This window comes from Podarcis vaucheri (assembly GCF_965113315.1).
Source record: "Podarcis vaucheri genome assembly, chromosome: 6".
Classification (NCBI taxonomy): domain Eukaryota; kingdom Metazoa; phylum Chordata; class Lepidosauria; order Squamata; family Lacertidae; genus Podarcis; species Podarcis vaucheri.
The window spans coordinates 43002966-43029650 of NC_138764.1; the positions used below are offsets into that span (position 1 = coordinate 43002966).

General features: G+C 39.2%; 2 protein-coding genes across 16 annotated transcripts in view; one reads left to right on the forward strand and one right to left on the reverse strand.

The window, feature by feature from the left end:
• Nucleotides 1-589, forward strand: part of LRRC40 (leucine rich repeat containing 40) — a gene marked incomplete at its 3' end in the record, with an annotated part of 30571 nt that extends 29982 nt beyond the window's left edge. Inside the window, exon 16 of the mRNA XM_082227277.1 lies at nucleotides 407-589. The remainder of the gene's footprint in view (nucleotides 1-406) is intronic.
• Nucleotides 1-26685, reverse strand: part of LRRC7 (leucine rich repeat containing 7) — a 202083-nt gene that overhangs the window by 25358 nt on the left and 150040 nt on the right. For 9 of the 15 annotated variants that reach the window (XM_082227221.1, XM_082227222.1, XM_082227211.1 and 6 more), the window contains 5 exons: nucleotides 21270-21419; nucleotides 17565-17684; nucleotides 15146-15361; nucleotides 14118-14210; nucleotides 12449-12523 (listed from right to left, as the gene is read on the reverse strand). In XM_082227221.1, the coding sequence (XP_082083347.1) occupies nucleotides 12449-12523; nucleotides 14118-14210; nucleotides 15146-15361; nucleotides 17565-17684; nucleotides 21270-21419 (654 nt within the window). Of the gene's footprint in view, nucleotides 1-2871; nucleotides 4356-4451; nucleotides 4510-12448; nucleotides 12524-14117; nucleotides 14211-15145; nucleotides 15362-17564; nucleotides 17685-21269; nucleotides 21420-26685 lie in introns of those variants that run through there. The other 6 variants (XM_082227227.1, XM_082227216.1, XM_082227213.1 and 3 more) reach the window with 4 other exon arrangements.

Sequence of the window (26685 nt, forward strand, 5' to 3'; positions counted from 1 at the left end):
GCTGTGTGAGGTTTAGGTCAGGGTTTGTGAAAAGAACAACTATTCAATGACAACAACTATAATTTATAAGCTGGGCATGTTTGAGCCCTTGTACAAAAGCCAAGCTGAGAATACGCATGTACTGCATGTAAAATTAACACATTTTGCTTTACAGTGGTACCTCGGGTTACATACGACTCAGGTTACAGACTCTGCTAACCCAGAAATAGTACCTCAGGTTAAGAACTTTGCTTCAGGATGAGAACAGAAATCTTGCTCTGGCGGCGCGGAAGCAGCAGGAGGCCTCATAAGCTAAAGTAGTGCTTCAGGTTAAGAACAGTTTCAGGTTAAGAACAGACCTCCGGAACGAATTAAGTACTTAACCCAAGGTACCACTGTATTTGATAATTGACTTTGTTTTTCAAAGCAAAGGCAGCAGGACAAGAGAAGGAAAAAAAGAAGTGCCAGTATTGAAGTAGAAGGGTAAGATACTGCAGAAGTAGTTTTGAAGTGCCAAGCAGGTACACCGGCCATGGATTTCAGAACAAACATGGTTTGCCTATTTCCATGATTTTATCTATAACATAAAAGCTTAGAAAATGAAAACCAACTTTGTCAGGGATCCAAATTCCCTGTTAAGATTACTTGTTAATGGATACAATTGTACACATGTGTAATATGCTCTGTTCTACAAGTCATCAAATACAATGCCAGTCCAGAATAGCAAAACTCTTGTGTTTGTCAAATCAAAATAAAATATTCTTCATTCTTCAAGGTCTCATACTCTGAAGATTTCATCAAAATGAGAATGCAATGCAGTTTATATAAGACTTCAGTTAAGACTTCAACACGTTCTGTGAAGGTGACAAGATTTGGTATATAGCATTTGTGGAAATTCAAGGGTCTGTTAAGGAAAAACTGATGCTGGCTTCGGATGATAATTGCTTTCAAAGCATCTGAGTTAGAAGAAACCTGGAGATCTTGACTTCAACATCTTGACCCAAGTATTTGCCATATAACCAGTTTCCCCACCCCCATAGAGCCTCTTTAATCCAGATTAGCACTTCATATGCAGTAAACAGAAGCTAACACAATGGTGTCAGAACTGACCAAGATGTCTGCAGAACATAATTTTAGGGAGAGATGTCACATGCTTTGGGGGCGGTACCGCTAAAGTGCCCTCACAGTCTGCACTAGTTATTAATATGCCTGAGCTTCAGAATATATTTAGGTTTCTTTCTAGTAACAGGAATTCAGGCACCAAAATATCTTTTTGAGTTCTCCTTTCAGAATGGCCATTCATTGTGCATCATACTCATTATATCTATATTAGATTCAGCAAAATAAAATCATAACAGATTCAGAATTTGTATGTTTATTTTAGGATTTTTTATTACCACCTTCATTTTTCATTCTTAACATTCTAAAATAGTTGAAACTGTTGACAAGTTTATTTCTTGCATATTGATATAATATACCAGTTACTGTTTTTCTTTCCATTGTATGCACGAATTAAGCATATTTATTGCATTCTGCATGCTGTGCCATAGCTCAAACCATCATCTGCAGAAGTTAAACAACTTTGGTAAAAAGTAACCAAACAAACCCTTATCAGATATTTCAGTTCATTTTCTATGCCTGTAAGAGCAAATCCAGTGTTTTCCAAGAGACATCACAAATACCAGTCCTTTCCCCAAGGTCCTTGGCATTTCTTTAGTACCAGAGTTGTTGGGAGATAATGGCGAAATCATGGTCTGGCTGATGGAGCTTTCCCTCTCATGTTCAAATTTCCATCCTCCTTGGTTTGCACACACCATTATTTACTTCACAATCTGTAAATTCCAATTCTGGCTTGGATGAAAACTGGTTTACTCAAACCAGGAAGATAAGGAAATAAATCAGAGCATACGAGTGGGAATGAAACAAGCCATATGATGGTCAAACCATATCTGAACAGGCCCAGTATTATTTTCATAGGAGGGTCTTATTCATTTCCCTAGTCCTTCTTCTAAACTCAAGTCTGGTGACCAGCATTGTAGAAATGCTCACTCATTTACAAATACTTTAGTCCAAATTTTTGACAAGGCAAGTTAGAAATGTATGTCAGAATGTATGTAGAAATGCTGTCCTGGAAAAACAGTTTATAACAATGTGTCGGTGGCTGCGATCTAGTGTATTTGAATCTGTGTTACTGAATAGCACAACCCACATTTATTCAGTTTTATCCAGCCCACCTCCCAAAGGAGTCCAAGATCATCTGCCTTGGCAAACTGCAATTAAAATAGAGCTGTTTTAAAAGGTATTTATGGTACTACATGCTTTATCCCACCTTTTCCTCCAAAGACCCCATTGCTCCATGCATGCTTCTCCTTCTGCACCGCACCCCCCAAAACACAGACAGACAGAAACCCAAGATAGTCAGTGAGGATTTCGGTTTAGCTCTTCCCCAACCAAAGTCTAACACACTAGGCACTGAGCCACAGTAACTCAGTAATGTGAAGGGCAGCCACTCAAAAAATCCGAATGAACTGATTTGCGTCCCTAAGGCACTTTTTGATTCCCAACAGATACGATCGCTGTAATTCATATTCAGAGTTATGTACGCAGAACTGCAGGTCCAGACTTCCACATTTACTTCCTTCATTATGCAGAGAGCTGTTCCCCATATTTAACCAAACAGAGAAGCACCTGTAGATGGTGAAGTGCAGGATGTGTGCGAGATCTTTCCATGCTTCCAAGGAGATGACTAGTTTAGGGTCTTTTATTAGGTCTGTGTGTACAGAGTGGTAGTGGGGGGAAACTTGTAAAAGTTGCAACACAGTGTTGAAAGTATAAGCATAATCAGGCAGGCAAGGAATAAGAAAAATTATAAGGAACAGAGAGCCCACACACTAAAGAGAAAATTCTTTTATTAATTTAAATGTTTTAACAAATAGCAGGAAAATAATTTAAGAGAAAGAGTACAAATTCCAGACAGATCAAAGACATTCAGCAAAGCCTTGGATTTAGTGTGCAAAACCTCAGAGGAATATTTTCTGAGAGCCAGCCTGAAGCTGGACTCCATTTAGATTTTAGGTTTGTTTGTTTTCTGTAAAGGCTGATAGTCTGTCATGTTGCAGTAAATGGCCTTAAGTGCAAAACATCTGTCTGCATGTCCCTTTCTCGTATCCTGATGGCCTAATTTTGGCTTCCAACTGAAGGACTGAAAAACTCTTAACAGGGCACATTTCTCCATCCAGTTACCTCCAGAGTAATCCTATTGGTCTTGGGGGCGGGGGGAGGATTTCAGATGGATTGCTGACTGAAAATGAGTGAACCCATTATTATTTTTGGTTCTGTTTACCTGAACATGATGCAGCGCAAAGGGCCAATAACATGTGTTTTTTTATCCAAGGGGTACATCAAAAGATCAGAACATGATTCCTAAACATGCAGCGTGGATCATCTGACACATGGTACGTCGGCAGGAGTGATTTACCTTTTAAGCAAGCTTGCAGCCTTCCTCCTTTTACAACCTTTACCTGATAATTAGATGCAGTTGGCTACAAAAAGTATACGAACATGAGTTCTTAAGGATTCACTGGTATAATAGCACATGCTATAGGATGGTGGCACAAACTGGGGCAGAAAAACAAAAAGGAATCCTAAATCAAATGGATTATTTAGGGCAGAATTAAAGGGCACATAAATTATAATTCTATCAAAAGCATAGAAATCCAAATTAGAGTTACAGTGAAACATAGACCCATTCAACTTTCAAAGGTGAGGTGTAGTCAGTGCATCCTAGCCTACTTGGTTCCACCTTGAAGGGGCACCATTACACTTGAAGCTCACAAGGTTGTTTCCTTACAGATACCAATGTATGCCGTGAATATTGATAGCAGTATTTGATGTCAAAAATATTATTTTTCCACTGTAGTGAAAGATGGTAATTTAAACAGAGCTCTGATAATGAACCAACAGATCATATATGATTCCTCTCCAACATAAACCTAAAGAGTAGTTGCCTTTCATAAGAACTGCATGCTGGACTTCTGGGGTTGGGAATACATGTTCCATTTTCCTATGGTTTGGCCTTGAGATTTACTTGAAACAGCATCAATTACTTTATATCGTGGGAGTTATTGACATATTTGTCATTAAAAAAAAAATCAGAAGGTAGTCTTGTGATGAAAAAAAAGTTCTTTGCTGATGATCTATATCAATACATGAGGCAGGCAAACAATATATATTTATATCTCAAGTTCCTTAACTCAGACGTTTGATGATGCATTATAGCAGATTGAGTGAGGCATTGTTTTGTTCAGGGAACAAGACCCTGGATTTTGAAACTGGGTTTAAGAGATATCCAGTGCTTCATGTGTACTCAGTGCCATCTGTAATAAGAACAAATATATTTCAGAACCTCATTTGCTAACTTTGGTTTACAAAAAAAATAAATACTTCAAGCTTATACTCATTGTGAGACTTACCATGAAACCACCCCAGGTTTGTTGGCCAGTAGTCAGGGTAATAACCAGGTTCTGAAATCTGAAAAAGGAAAGTATTGTGGCTGTGGTTTGGCTACTTTGCCACTGCCTGCTTTCTTGGTACTTGAATGCCAGCAGTTTATACTGAAAACCCACGACATAATCCATATGCTAAGGAACACACATAATGGTTAAGTTCACATGACACGGATGTGCTTGATAGTTTAGTTTAGTTTAATAATTCTGCGTTGGTTTTATGCCAGAGGTGAGTTCCCGTGGGAAAAAGGTTATTCAGCACTAGATGTGATGGTGACAGACCCATTTGTAAAATCCCAACTTGACCCCAGTCATATAAAAGGCAGGTTTGAGTTGGAGCTGTACTGGTGTGTGGGTATGGGAAGCTGAACTTTTGCTGTGACTGCTGTGTACCTCCCCCAGCCACTTACTCAAGCACTTCTCTCACAGCTGAGTTAACTTCCAGCTCTGAAACTCAGCTGAGGTGAAACACAGCGGAGGGGAGTGATGGCAAGGCGGCGAAACCTGCTCTAAAGGTAAGATGACCTCACGTTATATGTAACTGGGGCAGGCAAGGGTTTAACCCACATCCGGAACTGACACATGATGTTTAGTTTGGCTTTCATATCACTCTTCAGTACGACTGAAGTTTGAAAAAGATCTTTCTTGGAAATAGCATTAATGCAAAACAATAAGTAAATAAATATAGTTGCTGATGAACAACAAGCAAGCTCATGGAAAATGGATTAGAGAGAACAGAAGTGATGTAGAAGGTGGAACTCAACAAGTGCAGAGGAGGTTTCATTGCTAATCCAGTGTATTTTTTGAATCCAACCATTCTTTCTCAAGGATTTCGCAAACAATGATATATTTGCAACTATTGTATCTACCTAGAAAACCAAAAAGTGATAGAATGTCTAACGATATTGCTTATTAGTAATGATATTTACATATTAGAGTCTCTAGGAAGCTACATACTGGATAAAAATATACAAGACATCAATTATAGTAATGATTATTAAAACTTGTTTAAATTGATTTTAAATAATCGATCAATCAATAATAAATATCAAGATTGCTGGGGGGATTTCGAAGTGCTATTTCACAAATTGGAATAGGAGCTATTTCACAAAAAGGTTTGCTGAGTGGTGACTATTGGTTGTTTGACTTGATGGCTTACTATGATCCTAGAATAAGGACAAGTTTACAAATACATGTTCATCACTTGCATTCAGCTATGACTTGTTGAATGAGCTATTAAAGATTAATCACTACAAAGGTAGCTATCATTCCATGACACCTTAAACACAGCGCTTTTCAACTGAGGCATTTCCCATATTCAGCCAAGTAGAGATGTAGTAGGGACCTTGGGCAAGTCACTGTCAACCTAACCTAATTCACAGGGTTGTTGTGAAGATAAAATGGGGAGACAAAGAACTACGCATGCATCCTTGTGCTCAATGGAGGAAAGGCGGGATTTAAATAAAGTCTGGCCAGCTTTAACTATTACAAGCTAAACTTGGATTACAAGCTGGGAAGTCATGGAAGAGATTTTAAAGCAGAATGGTCAAGGATTCATATCAATAGAAGTTTAAGACTTTCCTTTCCACACTCTCTATAGTACTGTACAAAACAGGAAAGATCCAATTCCTATGTTCATCTTGGTGTGGTAAAGTCACGAGGAAGTGTTTACTATATCTATTCCACACTGCAAATATACTTTTGAACGTACTCACATATGAATTAGATAAGAAACTACCCTTGTTCTCGGACTACCAACCTGATCTCGGAGACAAAAGTATCATGAGCAAGGCACTCCTGGGACCCAGTCATCCCCTAGATAGGACAGGGGGTGGATAAATGCTCCTCTTCTTTCTATACTCTGGTTTAGTCTGTTCCTCAGCAGATCTTTCTTAGGCAGTCAGGTATTTTCTGCAACTGACAGATTTCAGCAGCAAAGCTACCAAGTATTCCTGGCAAAGGAACATACGTCTAATGCTCAGCATGTGAAACCAGAAAATTCAGCCAATGTGATGTAGAAGAAGGGAGCATATGTTGACGGCCATTTTGCAGTTTATCCATCTCTCTTCCCCTCAAGAAGAAGGCATAGTACTGCAAAAGGACTGCTGATACTTTGGAACATGTAAGGTTTGCATTAAGCAGTACAAGGATTTTTATTTGCGACTTTCTCCTTGTTAACTGTTACTTCTTGTGTCATGAATTATCCAGATTAAGCAGCTCAATGTCCATAAGGAAATTAAGAAAAATTGACCACTTTGACTCAATTCCATATTCCTTTGCTGAAAAGTTCAGTAAATCTGACATTGCAAGCACTGCTATAAAGTAGCTCCAGATAAAGGGAAACATGAATGAGCTACATTCATCAACTTTACATTGATTTGCTATGTAGTCAATATACATCGCCAGTGTTTTCTGACTTAGTAAAAGATTGAATTATTGCCTCGGATTTTGGAAAAGTTAACATTCAATCTAATTACACTGGATTATGATGGAGTGGATTTGATTATGCACACAATCTACTGGGAGATTTCACCACTGAAATTAATAGAACTCTAGCACAACTGTGAGAAGAGCTCAGCTCTATTGTAAATTCTACTTATTTTTGCAGGGTTTATGTATCAGCTTAGGGACGTGGGTGGCGCTGTGCGTTAAACCACAGAGCCTAGGGCTTGCCAATCAGAAGGTCTGTGGTTCGAATCCCTGCGACAGGGTGAGCTTCTGTTGCTCAGTCCCTGCTCCTGCCAACCTAGCAGTTCGAAAGCACGTCGAACTGCAAATAGATAAATAGGTACCTTCCGGTGGGAAGGTAAACGGCATTTCTGTGCGCTGCTCTGGTTCGCCAGAAGCGGCTTAATCATTCTGGCCACATGACCCAGAAGCTGTTTGCCGGCTCCCTCGGCCAGTAAAGCGGGATGAGTGCCGCAACCCCAGAGTCGTCCGCGACTGGACCTAACGGTCAGGGATCCCTTTACCTTTTATGCATCAACTGATCATTTTGGATGCTAGCTATAATCAATTTTAATAAATAAAACAAAAAACCTGAAAACAGATAAATAAATTTAGACGGTATTGGACATACTGTGTGCTTCCCTGGTGTTTTCTAGTTTGCAGTATTCACTACACAAACTGGAGGGGGGTAAGCTGCAATCCCTTTCATGGGGCTGCCTTTCCCCCTGTGAACTGACCTGAACCCTGCAATCCTCATTAGAGGCCCTTCTTTGTGTGTCTCCTAAAGGAGAGGTCCAGAGGGTGGCAACATGGAAACAGGCCTTTTCTGCAGTGGCTCCCCACTTCTGGAATGTTCTCCCCAGGGATGATTGCCTGGTGCCGTCATTAAATATACAGTGGTGCCTCGCAAGACGAAAAGAATTCGTTCTGCGAGTCTTTTCGTCTTGCGATGTTTTTCGTCTTGCAAAGCACGGTCCGTCACAACTGCGCCTCTTCAAGCGGCTTTAAAAAAAAAGCGCAAGACGTTTTCGTCTTGCGAAGCAAGCCCATAGGGAAATTCGTCTAGCGAAGCAACGCAACAACGGAAAACCCTTTCGTCTAGCGAGTTTTTCGTCTTGCGAGGCATTCGTCTTGCGGGGCACCACTGTATTTAGGTGCCAGGCAAAAATATTACTCTACTTGCAGACCTTTTAAACTGTGGTGGGGTTTTGTTATGTATTTTTGTATTTTTCTACTGTAAACCTTTTTGCACTTGGATAAATGATGGTTTAGAAATTTAATAAATAAATTTATTATTTTAAAATGTATTATCATTAATACATTTTTATGTTTAATTGTCTGTGCCAATCACAACACTTAAAAACAATATAAGTTGTTTCATTTGCATTTCTGTTTCAGTATCTTAAATTTGTTAGTATTGCCATGTACTGTAGATGCAGTTGGCTTAATAGTTTTTCTGCACTTTTGAGATAACATTTTAGTCACTGATTTTTGCTGTAGTGGCATATTATTATTTTTATTTATTGTATTTATTAAATTTGTACACAACCCTATACCTTTCGATCTTAGGTCAGTTCACAACATAAAACCACAATGTAAAAAAAGCAAAGGTGACCAGGTATCAGTGGGAAAGTAGCTCACATTACAAATTTGATGCATTTCTTTTTGTTTCTGCCCTTCTTGAAGAATGTGGGCAGTTGGGGCATTTTTTTTTGGGGGGGGAGGCAGTGACATTTCCTCACAATGTCATTTTCCCAATTATAGCAGCCCTTCTGCCAGCTAAAATTAGCTCTGAAATGAGAAAGATACATCTATACTTTATGTTTCTGCTCCCATCCAATTGTAACTATTTCTTCTTCTTCTTCTTCTTCTTCTTCTTCTTCTTCTTCTTCTTCTTCTTCTTCTTCTTCCATGTCACTTGTAGTTTTGCATTTAACCTTAGCTCTCTAACAGTGGTTAAAACACTGCATATGACCTCAGAATATTTTTTCTTGTTGATATTTCTAGTGAGCAAAATACTCCAATAAAATTCAGGACTTACATTAAGTGAATGGCTACTGAAAAACGGTATCATGAGAATTCATGCCAAGTATGCAATTCCCTTACTTATTACTTTTATGCTGGAATGAAATACTGTTTCAGAGATATGCTGATGCTGAAATATTCAGTAAGTTGAATTATTCCCATCATTATTATCTGTTTAATATATATTACCTAAGGCAATAAGATGGTGTTGCTTCAGCTTTCTGACTTACCATATGATTTAGTAAAGCCTGAAGTTGTCACAACTAATTTGATTAACATTTTTATGCAAAATTATTTTCAGACTGCTATCCTAGGTGGCAGCTCAAATTCCTTAAGCGTCCTACAAGCTCTGTTAAACTGACAAAGGAGTTTCTCTGGAGTTCACACATCCTCTTCAAGCAGTTGTGTGCCACTTGAGTACATTGTGGCAAGTTTTTGTGGCAAGAACAGAAATATCAAATTCATCCTTGTACACTGAAGTGCTGCACCAGTGACCCCTGCAGCCTCCAGGGCCTAGTACACACTTTGCACCTCTCTTTTGTGCTCCACCAGGTGTCTTACAAACCTCATTCCCACCAGGTAGGAGCCAACTACTACCTCAGAGGTTTCCAGTCTCTCAGCATCTTAGAACATACCAAATCACATTGACTTGAGTCACTGTAGATTGCTCAACCTCTTGTGCCCTATTCCAAGCTTGTACCACCAGGGGCAGCCTGAAGCATTTTGGCACCTGAGGCAAAATACCCTGCTGCCGCCCCCATGATGGGGAGCAGGCAAACTCCATAAGGGCGTCTTCTCAAGTGACTAACTTACCCCGCCTCATAGGCAGGCTAGCTCTCTGCACAATAATACTTGTAGGAAGTCCCTTTGGTGATTAGAATAATGGAACATGGAACTCAGTTTTCCACCATATAAAGGGAATGTAATGGGGAAGGTGAATTATATTCAGGAGCTTCAAATAACCCTGTTAGGATAAACTAGGTGTTCAACAGCAGATAAAGGTCTGGACAGCCAGTTGCTACTTAAAAGCCGAAAACAAAAAGAGGGTACGATTTGCAAGGGAGAAGTGGCAAGTAGGTCCTGCCCTGCACTTCCCTCTCTTCCTCAAACTGGGGTTGCTAAATACACTGGGGTTGGGGCTGGAGTGAAGAAACAGCTGAGGAAGGAGGGGAAAGCTGCTAAACTCACATCACCTACCTCTTCTCTCCTGCAACTTCCCTGCCCTGAAAATTGCACCCCCCTCTGAAGTTGTTTAGAAGTAGCCAGAGTTCCAATCCAGGTCTGCCAGTAAATTCTTGTTCCCCTCTTAAGGTTATCCACAGATTCACAGAACACCAGGGAAATTACATGCTCTACAAGTTACTTCAGTAATCAAACTAGTTACAGTATACTATAATCAGATAAAGCTAACAGTAAATAACACCTGAAACAAATGTAGAAAATATCCTTTGTTTGCAAATTCAGATGTTAAGTTTATTTTTTTTAAGCATTTGTGGATTTCCTTCTTTTTCTCTATAGAACCCAAGAACATGTGCTCTGTTAATAATATAGAGAAAAGGAGATGGGCCTACAGTGAACAAGAGAGAAGGAAGAAGAGATGCGCAATATTTGTACAGATAAATGAATAAGTGAGAAAGTAGGAGAATGAATGCAGGATGCATGACGGGCACCTACGGGGGGGAAACAAGCACAAGAGGAGCTTGTTTTTTCTTATTTCATTAACAAAAGTTCCATTCTCAAAGAGACAAGCCATTTATAAAAGTGAAACAAATGCTGCACAATAATCATATATTTGATATAAACTTAGTGAGTTGCTGTACTTATGGACTCGAATGCCATTCTGTGGGCCAGTTCACAAAACTTATCTGTTGTGGTACCTAGCAAATTATCAAGTTAAGGACTCCCTTCTCCCATACAACTCCCTGCTTCATGTCCTGCTGGTGGTTAAACAGTTGCGTATAGGTAGGCAAACTTACTGATCACCTAACTGTAAACCATGCTGCTAAACCAAACATTGTAACAAAAGACCCTTTAAAATAATTATCATTTAACTGACACTATTTTTCTTGTATGCCCTTTATAATGGAATGTGTTGCAATGGCAAAACTGGTGTCAGGCGACCATTGTGAATTGATTCAGTAGGTGACCACCATGATAACTGTTATCTCAGCAAGATCCATAAATAAAATAGGCACATTCAGATGGATGCTCCCTAGCTCTTTCCCTGTTGTGGACATAACATTGTGCCCTAGGAATTGGAAAGATATTGAGGCCCAATATCCTTCTGCAACTGTCCTGTTCTGCAGTGCAGACAGATGAGGGACTTGCACAGGAGAAATCAGCAGAAAGCAGGAGGTGCTTCGGAGTGCTTCTGATATGGATATGACCACTGAAAAAAGTTGGCTGCAGGCTTGCCTTTCATTATTGCAGAAGCAACTGACTCAGACAGAATGCGTGAAGCCTGAGCAAACCATAGCACAAGGTATCTAAATTATTTTTGCTAAGATCTGTTTTGAACAAATGCTTTAACAGTATCTCTTCCATGCTCTAATTTTAATATTGAAGAACAGCAACGAATAGTGAAAAGCATGGAAAAAAGTGTAAACAAATAAAAAGAGAAATAAAAAAATAACTGTAATAGGGAAACTTGCCCAGGACCATCCCTGTCATTAGCAATGGTCTAAGCTACATTTTGAGTTTTGTTTTGAGCATGAAGAAAAGTAAACTGGATGTGTCCCTGTGTTAGCATGAACGTTTTGTAAATAATTCAAAAATCCCAGAGGTTGCAATCTAGTCACACTACATTTCATTATAACCTAAAAATCAAACAAAACCCCTTCTTCAAAAATATTTGGCTCTTTTGTGTTCTTTTCAATTTTATTACCACAAAATCATAGTTAAGGGAGGAGGGGGAGAATGATGTGGATCGTTGCCCTGATTTCACCACTGTTTCTGACATCAGTTGCACACAGGCTTCTCCCCAGGTGGCTTCAGTTTAAATGGAGCCAATGCAAAAAAAAAAAAAAAAAAAAACACATGAAGGAGTAAAACACAAAGTTCTGTATGTTAGCAATATATATTCAGGAAAACTTCAGACTGGGCAAACTTTACATTGTTTCATGGAAATCAAGTAAAAAAAAGGGTCATTCTCCAACTTGCAGAATCCAGTCCACAACTGGGTCAGAGATGTAACAAGTACCTAAACCTGCAAAGGAAGCAACTAATTCGTCTCTGGCACACTAGCCATTTTTCTCCTTCATGTGCCCCAAAGACTACTTAAGCCACCCTTTCCACCACTGGGCTCACACCTACTCACAAGGGGGTTGTTTTCACCAGTGCACATTGCCGTTCCTCCCAAACCTGAATCCCCACCTGAGGTCATCTAAAGGTTACTATGGGAAGGCAGGGAAAAGAACAATACCGTAGCATGCACATGTGAAGGAATATTTGCACTGAATCCATGCTTTTGTTAATTAAAAGATTTTGCTTACTTGAATAATCTTATCACCAGGCTGGAGCAGGTTGGATGCTGGTCCATCAGGCTGAACCCTAGTAACAAAGATACCCTATAAGTCAGAAGTAACAGAGGTTAGGAAACTATAACCAACTAGGCTAAAGGTTTGTATATGAACTAAGTGGACTGCAATTATTAATATGCCTATGTGCTACACTAGCTGGAATCCAGCCTACTTGCTGAATATTACAAGTTCTGTACTAGACAACATCTACTTATAATTTAGAAAAAGAAGCCTGTGATCAAACCAACAGTTCATTGCTGAAGTAAATATATGTCATGGTGCATTCTTACTCTTAAGGATGTTATGGATCAGAAAGCAGAACCTCTGAAGCCCTACTGCACATATGTATGTTCTCCCTGTAGTGATTTGGATCTCTGCCACAAAACACAACCTACTGCCTTATCTGGCCTTGGGCCTTATCTTGCCTATCTGCCTCCATAACACCAACTGTTTTTACAAAAGAGTCTTTAAGAATGAAGAGCAATAGATCTGCACTGAATCTGCTTCCACAAAAGGTTTACAGCTCATTCCTCTGAAGAAAATGATGTAGGGTGACTTTAAGCCATGATGTAGTGCAGGCATAGGCAAACTCGGCCCTCCAGATGTTTTGGGACTACAACTCCCACCATCCCTAGCTAACAGGACCAGTTGTCAGGGATGATGGGAGTTGTAGTCCCAAAACATCTGGAGGGCCAAATTTGCCTATGCCTGGTTTAGTGTTACAGGCAAACCAGTAACTGTAGAGAAGAAAACTAGAAACGACTGCTTCATGTTTATCATAACATCTAGTTCTACCAGAGGGATTAGATAGAAGTGGTGCAACCATAATTTGTAGATATATGAAATGTCAAAACAACTGATAAAGAATTTAACTATGCTATCGTAAGACAAATTAAAAATAGGCAGTATGGCATTTTAGCTACTTTAGAAATAAGGTAAAAATCAGTACATTTATCAATGCTTTAGCATTGATTGATGATTTTTATATGCTAAATGATTGCTATTATTAACATTTTTGCTAAAATAGTATGAGAGCTTGCTTAGTGTAGAGCTAGTGGAATACATCTTAGTCAAAATTTATAAACTAACAGCCTAGCAAACTGTTCTTGACAATGAATACATTCCAAAATATCTCATATTGCTTATTCATGCTATTACATTGCTGCTTATTTGAGTTCAAAATCCATAGGGAAAAAAACATCTATAATGGTTCTACAAACATCTAAAATTTCATCTACAGTGGTACCTCGGGTTAAGTACTTAATTTGTTCCGGAGGTCCGTTCTTAACCTGAAACTGTTCTTAACCTGAAGCACCACTTCAGCTAATGGGGCCCTATTCTCATTTACTGACTAACCAGGGTAGTTGTAAAAGTGTAAAGTGATAGCCCCCCGTCTCTACAATCCCAGAATTTTCTGGCAACACATTTTTGCAGACATTCAGTGACATGTATCCCTAGCCAAAGGATGTTTTGGGATCATAATACACAGTAGGGGAACCTGTTTTCTTCAGCTCCTTATCTTGATTACATTTTAATTGCAAGCAAAGGAACAGATGTCATGAATATCTGAACTTTAACTACCCTAAATGTTCAAACTGCATTATCTGGTCACTAATTCAAGCAAAAGAAATTACTACCTTACCTTGTCAGAAGGTTTGAATGGATTTCCTTGTCCACTTATTCCTCCACTGATACTAAATCCAAGGCCTGGATTCTTTTCTATCCTCACACAAAACTAGATGTAAAAGACACAAAGGGATGCTTAAATGCATGTATTTAATTGTCACAAATTTGTTATTTTCTGACAAATGTCCATGAGGCTACTCTAGGATTATTATTTTTTTAATTTAAGAAGGTTATTTGTGGATGTACTGTGTGATACAGTGTAAAATGTTTGAATCAACTGTGATACGAACATCAATGATGTATTCTCTTTAAGTTGCTTTTCTTACTTAAAAAAGCTGATACAATCATATTTGTTTCATGACAATTAGAAACATAATACATTAAAATATAATTTAAAGATATATTAAGACTGCAGAAGAAAATCTTCAAACCCACCCCCATCAAAATGTAGTTAGATATAGTTAAAACATAACTTTGGCAAATCCATTTTATTTGCATTGAAATTCTACATAGGCTATAAAAGAGGACATCACATTTCGTCTTTATGGAACTATAACTAAAACTATAACTAGAATCCAAACACAATAGCAGCCAAATCAAATAAATTGCTTAACTTCATTGGGATGACTCATGTGGCCTTTTAAAATATGGTTTATCGTTACATGCTGAAGTCACAAGGGATTGACTTTTGTTGTCCTAATGTTTGGTTTTGCGAATGCTTAGGACACATTGGGATGACCACCTTCTAGGTTTCTACAACATTATTAAGGTTTCCTATGGTGAGTTACAATTTGGAGCACACCAATCTCACTACTACTACAATAAAAATCCCTCATAGTGACTTCATCACTATGAATTCACAGGTATGCATGATAGCTGAGATTTATAATCTACACATACATGCCTTTTTATTTAGCAATTCCAAATAACGGTAAATAGGAAAACATTTTCACAGACTTAAAAAATAAGCCTACCTTTTTGAGCCATCTTGCACACAATTCCATTCACATCTCTCATCCTCATGCCGTTCTGCTGCATGCTCACCTGTTCTGGATAACCATCCATACTCCTCTGCCCTTTAGTTTGAATGACACATCTCCCTGCTTGTGGTGCCCGAGTGCTTTGAGAAGGGATCTGGATCGGCAGTGGTGGCTGATACTGCTGGATGGTCACTTTATTCATGTTGCTCTCATATGGCTGCTCTCGGCTTCGATGTTGGAGACTTTGCGATCCCATCAGTGTCTGGATATGGCTACCTGCCTGTGGGTAACATTAACACATTAGGCCAGGAATTTAGAAAACTGAAAAAAGCACTTTTCTTGAAACTTGTACAGTCACACACACACACCAAAGCTCTTGAGTATAAACATATGAAGTTCTGACTTTTTCCCCAGAGCAGCATAGTGAAAGTCACTCCTTCAGCTATATTTGAGCTGTAAGGCATAGAAAATCAATTGTAAAACAGAAGCATTACTAAGTGGGAAAACGTATTTGTTATTTATATTAGTACCTTCAGCTGAGTGACAATATCCTCCCTTCCATCCATGGAAGGCTTCAGATGCAGGGGAAGGATCCTGCTGGCAGAGCAGGGAGATGACTTTTGCGGATTCCCTTCTCTCTGCTATCTCCAGGCTAACACCCACATTGTTCCAATGGGCTCTGAATGTTCAAGAACCCCATGGGAGGAAGTACTAGGAAGAGGCTGAATTTGTAAAAGTCATCTCCTGCCCCTCTACCTGTGGAAGCAAAGTCTGGATCACACATAACTTCTGTTGGATCATGCCTGTCGTGAGTCCCATGGAGAGGGTGGTCAGATGAGGAGTGGAAGAAGCTCAGCTCAAGGAAGCTGACCTAGAGGAAGGTTGCAGTGGGTTGAAGAATGAAAACTTGGGACGCCTAGAGCAGGCATAGGCAAACTTGGCCCTCCAGATGTTTTGGGACTACAACTCCCATCATCCCTGACCACTGATCCTGTTAGCTAGGGATGATGGGAGTTGTAGTCCCAAAAACATCTGGAGGGTCGGGTTTGCCTGTGCCTGCCCTAGATGAATCTGATCTGGAGGAGGATCTCAGCAGAGTAGGAAGAGGAGGTCTGAATTCTAGGGATGGTCTAGTTGTCTGTTGGAGGTTGGCTCATTTCTGTTATATTGGAAACTTCAGGTGCTACATCATCAGCTGCCAGTACCCTCCCCTGTCAGCAAAGAGCTCCCCCCTATTTTACATTTTAAAAGGTATTATTATCATCATTATTAATTGTATTTTTAAACCGTCCACCATCTGTTTAGATCCCTGGGTGGTTTATAAAATAATCAAGGAAAATACACACACCAGAGGCAAATAATAAAATATTAAAATAATCATATAAAAGCAATCTATAGTCATAAATAACATCAGTAGTTAAAGTCTAACTATTACAAAAAATTACTGTGAAGTTGGTTTCAAATGACTCACAATGTTTAAACCATCAGCAACTATAGCGGACATGAATCTCCTGAGGTCAAATTCTATGAAAGAAAATCAGTATTGCTAGAGCAGCATGCTCAAAAACAGAGAGTGAAAGGTAAATAATTCTCATCCATTTTAATAGATTTTTTGTTTGCAAAGCCTCATATTGTCACAGCTTAGGCGTTCATAACACAGCTCCTAATGTATATGGATGAACTGAAAATAAATCTTTTTTGTAAAAAAAACAAAATTACTTATTCTGATTAGGGAAATAATCTCCATTGTGTAGGCCTGTTTCCCATGATTTCATTTGTATTTTATATATTCTTTTACCATCCTTCACAAAAAGTTAATTATTTCAAGCTGGGAATGTTCTACTGACAGCACAATACAAATTGTTGGCAAAGAATGCAACAATGGATAGTGCCAGGGAATTAATCAGATTCTGGCATGTAGGGTAATCATTTAGCATACAGCATCAATGAGGAAGGATACTGAGGTGTCTAGGAAAAAGGCCTTTAAAAAACCACCATATTCTCAAACAAAAATTGGAGGAAAATGTTGACAGGTGAAGTAAGCCTGTTTCTGCCCTTCCATCCATACAAGGTAGTGATGCTAAAATACATCAAAATGAATGAAACAATGGCACAAATGCAATGCTGGCAGTCAATTAATAGTAATAAGAAGATTAGGGAATGTCTGTGAGCTCCCACCACCCTCAAAGCTAAATTGTTCCAGTCATTTAACTTTGGCATTGTCTGGCCAAGAGTCATTGGGTTTCCTAACTAACTTGAAGCCTTAGTTTCACTTCACGGTCAAGAGGGAACCATGTTTACGTTAGTACCAATGTAACAATCATGATTAAAGGCAGTAAGAAAATTTGCAGTGAAGCAAGTTCACAAATCCATCATTCATTCCCAATCTTTTTACTACAGGAGATCACTGGCATACATCACTACCAGATTAGAGTGGCAGTATTTACACATATACAGTATTCATTGTGTGTGATAGTTGTTACCTTTTTAGCAACAGTTTCTGGTGGCACATCTCGCCTTCCAAGGGGATATGGATTCCATTGGCCGCCAGCAGAAACATCTTCCTGTCCATTGTCTAGAATGCTGCTCTGTTGTGATGGGGTCTATTTTTAAAATGTTAGGTAAGAGATTATTTAGTGAGAGGGACGATAAACAGTTCATTTGCCCCAAATTAGCCTTTTTGATAAACATTGTTTTTGTTTTATTTTTGATGGGGAAATATCCACACAGTACATATTATTGCATTTTATCAAGATATAGAAAAGCATCAATGCTCTTTTATAACTGATCACATATTTGGATAAGACTTCGATGCACACAAAAAGTGCTTAGTAAGAAACTGGCAACACCATAAATTTAAACACACACTAAATACATCTATCAGAAGGAACATTTTTAATGTACATAGTAATACAATCTTCATGCTTCTGCTTTCTAGAAAGTGTCAACTTATTAGTAGACAATTGTACTATGAGAGTGGAAATCCCATGGCAAAGAACCATATTTTTTATCCCATCTCAGATATTGAAATTAGTATGAAAATTGCTCTAAATGTCAGAGTTAACAACGATGTTTTCTGTTCCATATTAATATGCATTTTAAAAGCTCCAGCTCAGGAAAGCACTTATGATTCTTTTAATCAAGAAAGAGTCTGATCCATAAGCCACAGTATTGGGCTTTAAAAAGGTTAATAGGCTGCTACAATTAATGGAACAGTTAGACTAAAGCTCTCAAAGTATCACAGAAAATATTAGGCTATTGGTGAATGTTCGTATTAGTTATGGAAATTAAATACAAATGCTCATTTTTAGTTAACAAAAGGAAAATAGTTCTATTCTGCAGACATTCAATTTGATGTTCTTGTTTATCTTGCAGCTGCTGCCCAGGGGACCTCAATCTTCCCTCCAACTGTTGGACCTGTGGCCTCTACTGGATCCCCAGACCAAGAGGTCCTTGAGTTTTAAGAGGCTTTGGAGCTGAGAACATACACCGGCAGTGGGGAGTGGGCAGGAAGCCTCAATGCACAAGAGGCCTTCAATTTGCACAAAGAGTGCATTCACATGTCATAGTAATCCATAAACCATGGCCTACTGTGCACAAGACCATTCCTGGCATTTTATTCCTGTCTGCTAGCACTGTGGAGATACAAAGCACAATCGCTAGGCTTAGTGTTACATCCTAAAAAGCAAGACTTTTGCTCCCAACTACAACTGACAGCCAAGTTTTGTTCTTGGCTTGCTGACTGATCGTGGTTGTTTGAACGAAACAAACCTCAATCTCCGGTTCAAATGTAATGCTAAGACAGGGACCATGGTTTGTTTTCTTTGTGCGCTCACAGGGAGGAGCAAAACAGTCCAGATAGGCATGTTCATAGTAAACTATTTCAGAACACCAGAGAGAATTGAAGACCTCCATACACAACCATAAAGAATCCAAGTTGACCATTCAGAATCGCCCATAGACAGCACAAAGCGTGGTGTAGTGGTTAGAGTGCTGGAAAAGGACCTGGGAGATCAGGGTTCAAATCCCTGCTCAGCCCAGAAACTCACTGGGTGACCTTGGGCCACTAACAGTCTCTCAACCTAGCATACCGCACAGGGTTGTTGTGAGGATAGTATGCCACCTTGAGTGCCTTGTGATATTGGAAGTAATTATGCCAAAGAAAGGAAGGGCAGACCACAACCCCAAGCCTGATATTATTCTTTTTATAATAAAAAACAATGCCTACTGGTGTCCCCCCTCATGCAGTAAAATTGTCTGCTTAAATGTCTGTATTATTTGGAAGCTGAGCAACTGAACATCCTAAATGGAAACTCATCCTATTAGATCTGGGTCTGGATTTGATAGAACCCCAAGAGACTAAAAACAAAGCTTATTTGCCTGAAACGTCCAAAAGAAGCAGCCTCAGAATGGGTAGAAGCTACCATTGCTGACACTCAAAAAAGGGGTATATGTAACTTTGGTTGTCAACACAGTAACAGAAAGTCACAGCAACTATGTCCTTCTCATATACGTAGTTGTGAAATGTGGCAATTGTGCACCTGCTGTTCAAATAGCACATGCTATTGTTGCAAGGTCTGTGAGATTTGGTTTTGTTACAAATACTTCTCAGCTCATGATTGCTGCACTGCTATAGTTATGTAACTGTTATAAGTCTATGTATTTTAATATGACAATATGTTTTGTACAGGTGGAAGCATTTTAGGCGCGTCAAAATAACGTGGGATCAGCGAAGTGTGGGTCCTTTCAGATCCAGAAGAGGGAAGACCAAGGGTGGAATGGAGCAGATGTAGGGGGGCAGGGTCGGCTGTAATGGGGCAGGGTGCCCTTATGTATGCCCTGTTGTTGCAGGCAGGGATTGGAAATGGAACCCCTGGGCAAAATGGTCATTGCCTGTATTTTAAAAACTATGTGGTGAAAATAGTGTTTTGTAGGTTAATGCACTCTACATTGTGAGGTGCTGTTGACCCCAATAAATTATTTGTAGCTATATTGTTTTACTGGGGGAAAAACCTCTATATTCTTTTACTGGGGGGGGGGGACCTCTGTATTGCTTTACTGGAAAAACATCAACAAACACATTTTTAAAAAACTTGAAAAAACCTTCTTCCAGACATTTATGGCAGTTTGACGATTGATACCAGTACTTCCCCTCTCCATCAAAGGAGAGTAAATCATGGAATCATTTAATTTAGACTAGAGGAAATCTCATAGCCTCTACATGTTAGCCAAAAATTTCCTTGACTAATCCCTTTCCCCACAATGCTTAGGTAGCTGTATAATCAAAAGAACCAATCTTACACCTTTCCTTGGCTACTGTTTTCACTGTCTAATCTTCATCAGATAACACGACTGCATTGATGAGTGGCAACTATGACTTATTACTTAATGTTTAATCTAGACTGTTTCAATTTAGATCCACTTTTTCATTCCCTTCTCTCAATAACATTTAAAAGAACAGTTTATAATTAATTTTCACACACTTAGGTTTTCCACCATCATATGTATCTCACCTACCCAATCTATAAACAGGCCTAATGGTTTGTTGGTCATGATGAATTCAAGCTTGATTCACAAATATTTTTCAAAATGTTAATAAGATATGTTCCCACCTTAAAGCCTTAAAATACAAAACATACTTACATACAACATATATCTGATTTCACAATGGTCTACATACAGAAATGTGCTAATATAATAAAAGATGTAAACAGGACATACATTCTGAAATTTTCATTTGAGCTTATTTTGATTATAATCCAGTCTTTAACTAGACCACTGAACTAAATGACCAGTAGGTCCTGGCTCCTAAGAGACCATCCTAATTGATAACATAGTTTGTGACCGAACTTGGTTGACATTAAACATCTACACCATTCTGACACCATCAACATCATTAACCAACTACAACATGAAACATGGCCCTCAGATTTCTCTGGTTCACATAAAATTGACTACATTAGTCTGCAACAAAAGAGCAGAAAGCAGCATGACTGTCACGTGGTGAGCCAATTACTTGAAGAAGCAAAGATATAAAGTCGGCAAGTTGTGTTAGCAACTTTGGTTTTTGAATTGCTCATAGGACACAAGCATGAATAGTAATGCAAATGCTAAAAAGGGAGAGGAAGGAGGGCATGAAAAAATATTACTGTGTTTTGTCTGATATATGCAGGCTATCTCATACTTACTTTCGGTAGAGGTAGCTCTTGATGCATTTGGTTTTCAAATTTAGATTTAGTCTGCAAGTTTAATGTCATGCTTCTGCCCGCATGCATTGCTGACAAACCTCCAGAGCGCAGCATGCCAAGGTTAACAGTGTTGTGCTTATAAGCAGCAGTCTGAGTAGAGGAAATAACAACCACGTGACAGGATATGAACACGCATGCTCATTAAGAGAAAGTACTGCACATATATGACTAACTTCACATGGTCTCATTTTAAGCAAACAAACGATACCAAGAAATAAGTAGCTTTTTATGCATGCACTGAGTCAGACAGAAGCACATAGAGTGCTAGTTGTACATAAAATGATTACCATAAAAAGACATTGACAAAAAATCAAACAAGATATATTTTCATATTCACAGAATCCTAGAATTGTAGAGTTGGAAGGGACCCTGAGGGTCACCTGGCCCAACTCCCTGCAATGCAGGAATCTTTTGCCCAATGTGGGGCTTGAAGCCACGACTCTGAAATTAAAAGTTTCATGCTCTACTAACTGAGCCACTGTTTTGAATACAAAGCTATAGTAATTTATTTCATGCAGAAGTGGGTATTATCCAGAGATTTTCTACAAACTGATGATAAAATATGCATTTCTTTTCTGCAAGTAATAAATTGGGTAGAAGAGATTCTACTCTCTATAATACGCTTCTTAAAAATGTAAGACATTTCTGGAGAGAATAAGGTTTTAAAGAGTCAAGGAAAATGGTAAAAAAAGAGTTTTTCACATCTGTTAGTTGCTGAACGATAGAAACATCTGGCTTGCTATGGTTAGTTTCACAAAGAACCAATCAAAATAACTGCTATGAAGAGCTGCTTCAATATATTGTAGTGGATGTATACCTATTTTGAATTTACACTGCAAAAGAACTACTTGCACTATATACAGTGTGATTAAAAAGATCAGTCAGCAAATGATCTTCATGAATAAATTATTCTGGATTATATATATACAAAAAAACAGCAATATAAAAAGTATAATGCACTGGGCATTATTCACCCAGCATGTCCCATCAGTGCAAGCCTGTATGAGGGCTTCTGCTTGTGCCATGGGGCTGTCCCCCATCTCCTCTCCCTGCACCTCCTGAAATTGGCTCTGGGTTGGTCAGAGAACAGTGCTGATGGGACACTCCCCTTGGTGCAATGTTGAATTCCACCCATAGTGAGCATAGCTGTGGAAGTACATCTGAAACATCTGTGCTTCACCTGTCCATGCAAATGTAGTACACGGATCTCTAAAGTGTCAGCCTGAAAGCAATCACAATAATCAATGCACTAAGCTTGACTCTTATGAATGCTCAGTGATTTACGGAAGCCACTAATGCCAGGGAGCCCACGGCATGGGCAGGTTTCCACGATGTTTCTGTGATGCCCTCTTTTGCCACTCCCCCTACTCCTATTTTGCTTCTGTCAGCCAACAGGAAAGGATGTTGGTTCCCAGTAATTTTTTAAAAAAATATATATATTGAAACAGCTCTTATAAAATTTGCCCTTGCAGGCACAGGAGGTTGGGAAAGAAAATGTGGGGAAGAGCAGCCGCCTTTCATGCCAGAGACTCCAAATTGTCACATGACTTGGGAGTGACACACTTTTTGAAAAACTGCTGTTTTGTACAAATCTGGGATATCAGAAAACTTGTATTTAAGAAGTAATTCTGGTTTTTTTAAATAAAGAAATGTGTATGCTTGTGTAAGGAGACCTTAAGTTTCCTTTTCCTTTTCCAAATTCTAGAAACCCCTCTGCCCACTGTACAGCATTAAAGGATTCAGGTTCAGGGCTAGAAACCAGCACCAAACCCAAGCGCAGCAAAAAAGGATTTTAACAAACGTGAGGAAGAAATAAAGTAACCCTTTTCGCTTGTCTTTCCCCTGTGAACTCCAAACAGCAACACAAAACTCTTGTTCCAGGCTTGTTAGAGCCTGAACAGGACCACTCCTTAGGAAATGAGAATGCTTTGCAATGCTTTGTTCTTGATCTGAAGGCTTATTGTCGTATTTTTCTTAGTAATCAGTGTATCTGATAGCCAGGCTAAAATTTTCATACATATTTTTTATGATTTCCAAAACTGAACCAATTAAATAAATTTCTGTAGATCTTAACTGATACACCAGAATAAATATAATTTGGTTTATCATTCATCTAGTGTTTCTGCAATTTTTATTCATTCATTCTAATAGCTTTGCTTTAAAATCTATCTTGCTGCGATTTTGTAGTCTCTAGTCAGTTTTTCTTAAACGGGGCTGGGACCCAAGAGACGGCCATGGGTCATTTTCAGGAGAACCTCAGTGTCACAGCCTGCCCAGCGCCTTCTCACTTGCTGGCCCCACCCCCCAGCCATGCCATTGTCTTTTGACTGAACCAATGCCAACCCTAGCAACTCCTTGCATGCTAAATAATGTTGACCAGGAGATGGAGAAGTTTGGGGAGGGTGGGGAAGAGAGAAGGGAGGTCTCACTCCTCTGAGGGGAAGCAGCCAGAGGAGGTCCTGAAGGAAATTAGAAAGGGAGATAAAAGGTTAATATTTACACTCATTATTAAAAATAAACCAACTGATAATGGAAAGGATAGGGACAAGAGAATAAAGTTGTTATGGAAGGAAGTGAAGATAAAAGGACCAGGATGAAAGGTAGAATGAAACTGGCAGGTTCAAGGGAAGGGGAATAGATTTGTGTGACAGCAGAATGGAAGAAATTACAATAGATTAGTAAAAAATACTCTGAGAGGCATTTAGAAGTGGGAAAGGAAAAATATAAAATAAAAAGCCTTCTCCACTTAAAGCCTCTGGATTGATTGGCAAACTCTGCCTAAAGTGGAAAGGATGAGTTGCAATACTTCCAGAGCGAATGTCTATATTTTGCTTGAGGGAAGCTGAGGTATTGAACTCCTTGCTACAATGAAAATGTTATGGTAAATAATTAAACAATTTCCAAAGATGGTTTAGCTATCAATAGAAAAGTGATGTCAGCCAGCCAATCATGCCAAACTCCACTTCCATAGGCCACTATTCTACAACTTGTAGGTCTTGGTAATTTTCAACAAGTTTATGCGGGCTCTGGCGACAGCAGGGTGGTGAAATCTGAGAACGCCGCCAGGTCTAAGCCCAAGAAATTGTCTTTTCTTTAGTTTAAGTGGTTCACTGTTCTATATGACATCAGGTGTTGGACAGGCAAAGACCTCAGCCAAAAGGGAGTCTGCAGGTACTGCTGATCAGCTGACTGGTGGCACCTACAAAGCCCTGTGTACAGGACTTCACAAGACCCAATGATGATCTGATCAGCAGATCTTGCAAAGCACCTTGTAAAAAGCTATACAAGAATGCTTTGCAAGACCTGACAGTTCATCATTGGCGTTTGGTAGATTGATTTGGCCTGCTCTCCAACCCCCTTTAAATAAATAAAAACAAATAAATTGTATTACTGAATGGATAGTTCAGTTCTCAGTGAGCCACAGCTAAATTGTGAATTACCTTCTTTGAAAAACACATGATGATATCAAAAGATATGAAACAGTCTACAATTTTTGCTCCATTATGGTTATTTCTGAAATATAATCACTTATTGCAGTCACTGAATGACAAACCAATATGTATCTGGGAGTATAAGGAAGGGTAATTTTGTGAAAGCAAATCTGAGAACGAGGTCTGTACTTCCAATTTTCCAGGATGATTTCAGCATTTTTGACAGCCACATTTGGCAATCTCAATTTTCACTTATTTTATGAAAGCATCTGGTGAACTCTAGGACTAAAATTATACATGAATTGGTCTTTCGTAATTCATCTTATTTCCAATATTAGTTGACTAAAGGCAAACAGGTTCCTGAGGCTGAGGAAGGCTGTATGAGACACACAGCATTTAACGAGTACAAGGTGATGCAAATCGAAAAACAGCCAACAGGGTGAATGTTTAAGTTCCTTGTTAAGCCCCCCCCCCCCCGGCCATTTATACAAGGCAGCAGTAAGGTTGCAATTTAAGATGGAAGACCAGCTTCATAATCCTTCTCCCTTCAAACTAATCTCCCATTGAAAAGTTCCCACTCCAGTTGCTTTTACCTTCACTGAGGAAAACATGAGTACCTGCATTTTGGGGGTGTGTGTGTGTGTGTGTGTGTGAGTGAGAGAGAGAGAGAGAGAGAGAGAGATGTGCAAATGGAATAAAGTGGAAAGGTTAAGAAGCTCCTTTTCCTCCCGTACTAGTCTTCCACTTCAAACTGTAGCCTCAATGGCTGCACAGTATATTAGACTTTTTTTCAAAAGAAAATAATGGAACTACATGTAGTATGTAGTTTTTCTCAGAATTCCTTCCAAATGCTTTCTGGATATATCAGTTATAAGATGTTTTATTCATTTACTTCTTATCACCATTTCAAACAATACCTCATATTCTTAATTCTTCACGCCTTGGAAACTGTGTCTCATGTCAATGAATTACTCTGCACATTTACCAATAATAAATGTTAATTGACAAACACTTCCTAACATAGAAAATATAAGTTATAGTTGGTCTCTGTTGGGGCTTTACGTATTTCAACCCGTTATCCAACACACTTGGAAACAAGTCAAATGTAAATTAACTGACTTACTTCCAAGTACATAGATTTAAGACATGGGGTACCAGAACAAAAGTAATTGTAGCTTATTTGTTAATCAATGGCTAAATTTTCTAAAAGAAATCCTTAATTATATCTGCCATGATCCAATAGTTCTGGTACATGAATATGGTTCACACATGCATATCTGACTTTGTGCACACAAGGGCATGGACTGATTCATAACACAGCCACTGAAGATTGTGCTATTGAGTTCTGTAGAGTTTTGGAGTATCCCCATTAACTATAAGCCTGCCAAAGTCAATATTTCCAATACTTTTGCTTTGGAATTTGTCTTTAATATTTTTCCTATGCACTGTAAAAGGTAAAGGTAAAGGTACCCCTGCCCGAGCGGGCCAGTCTTGACAGACTCTGGGGTTTGTGCGCCCATCTCACATCTATTGGCCGGGGGCCAGCGCTGTCCGGGGACACTTCCGGGTCACGTGGCCAGCGTGACAACGCTGCTCTGGCGAGCCAGAGCCGCACACGGAACGCCGTTTACCTTCCCGCTGGTAAGCGGTACCTATTTATCTACTTGCACCCGGGGGTGCTTTCGAACTGCTAGGTGGGCAGGCGCTGGGACCGAGCAGCGGGAGCGCACCCCGCCGCGGGGATTCGAACATGCACTGTAAAGGCTAGCAAATAAAACAAATATTTAAATTATAAACTATTTTTGTGATTTCCTTTAAGCTTCATAAATTACCCACTACTAGAAGACCGAGATTATCATTTTTGCATTTTAAAAAAACAACAGTATATCAGGGAAGACCTTCTCCAATGCTCCCCAAAGCAACCC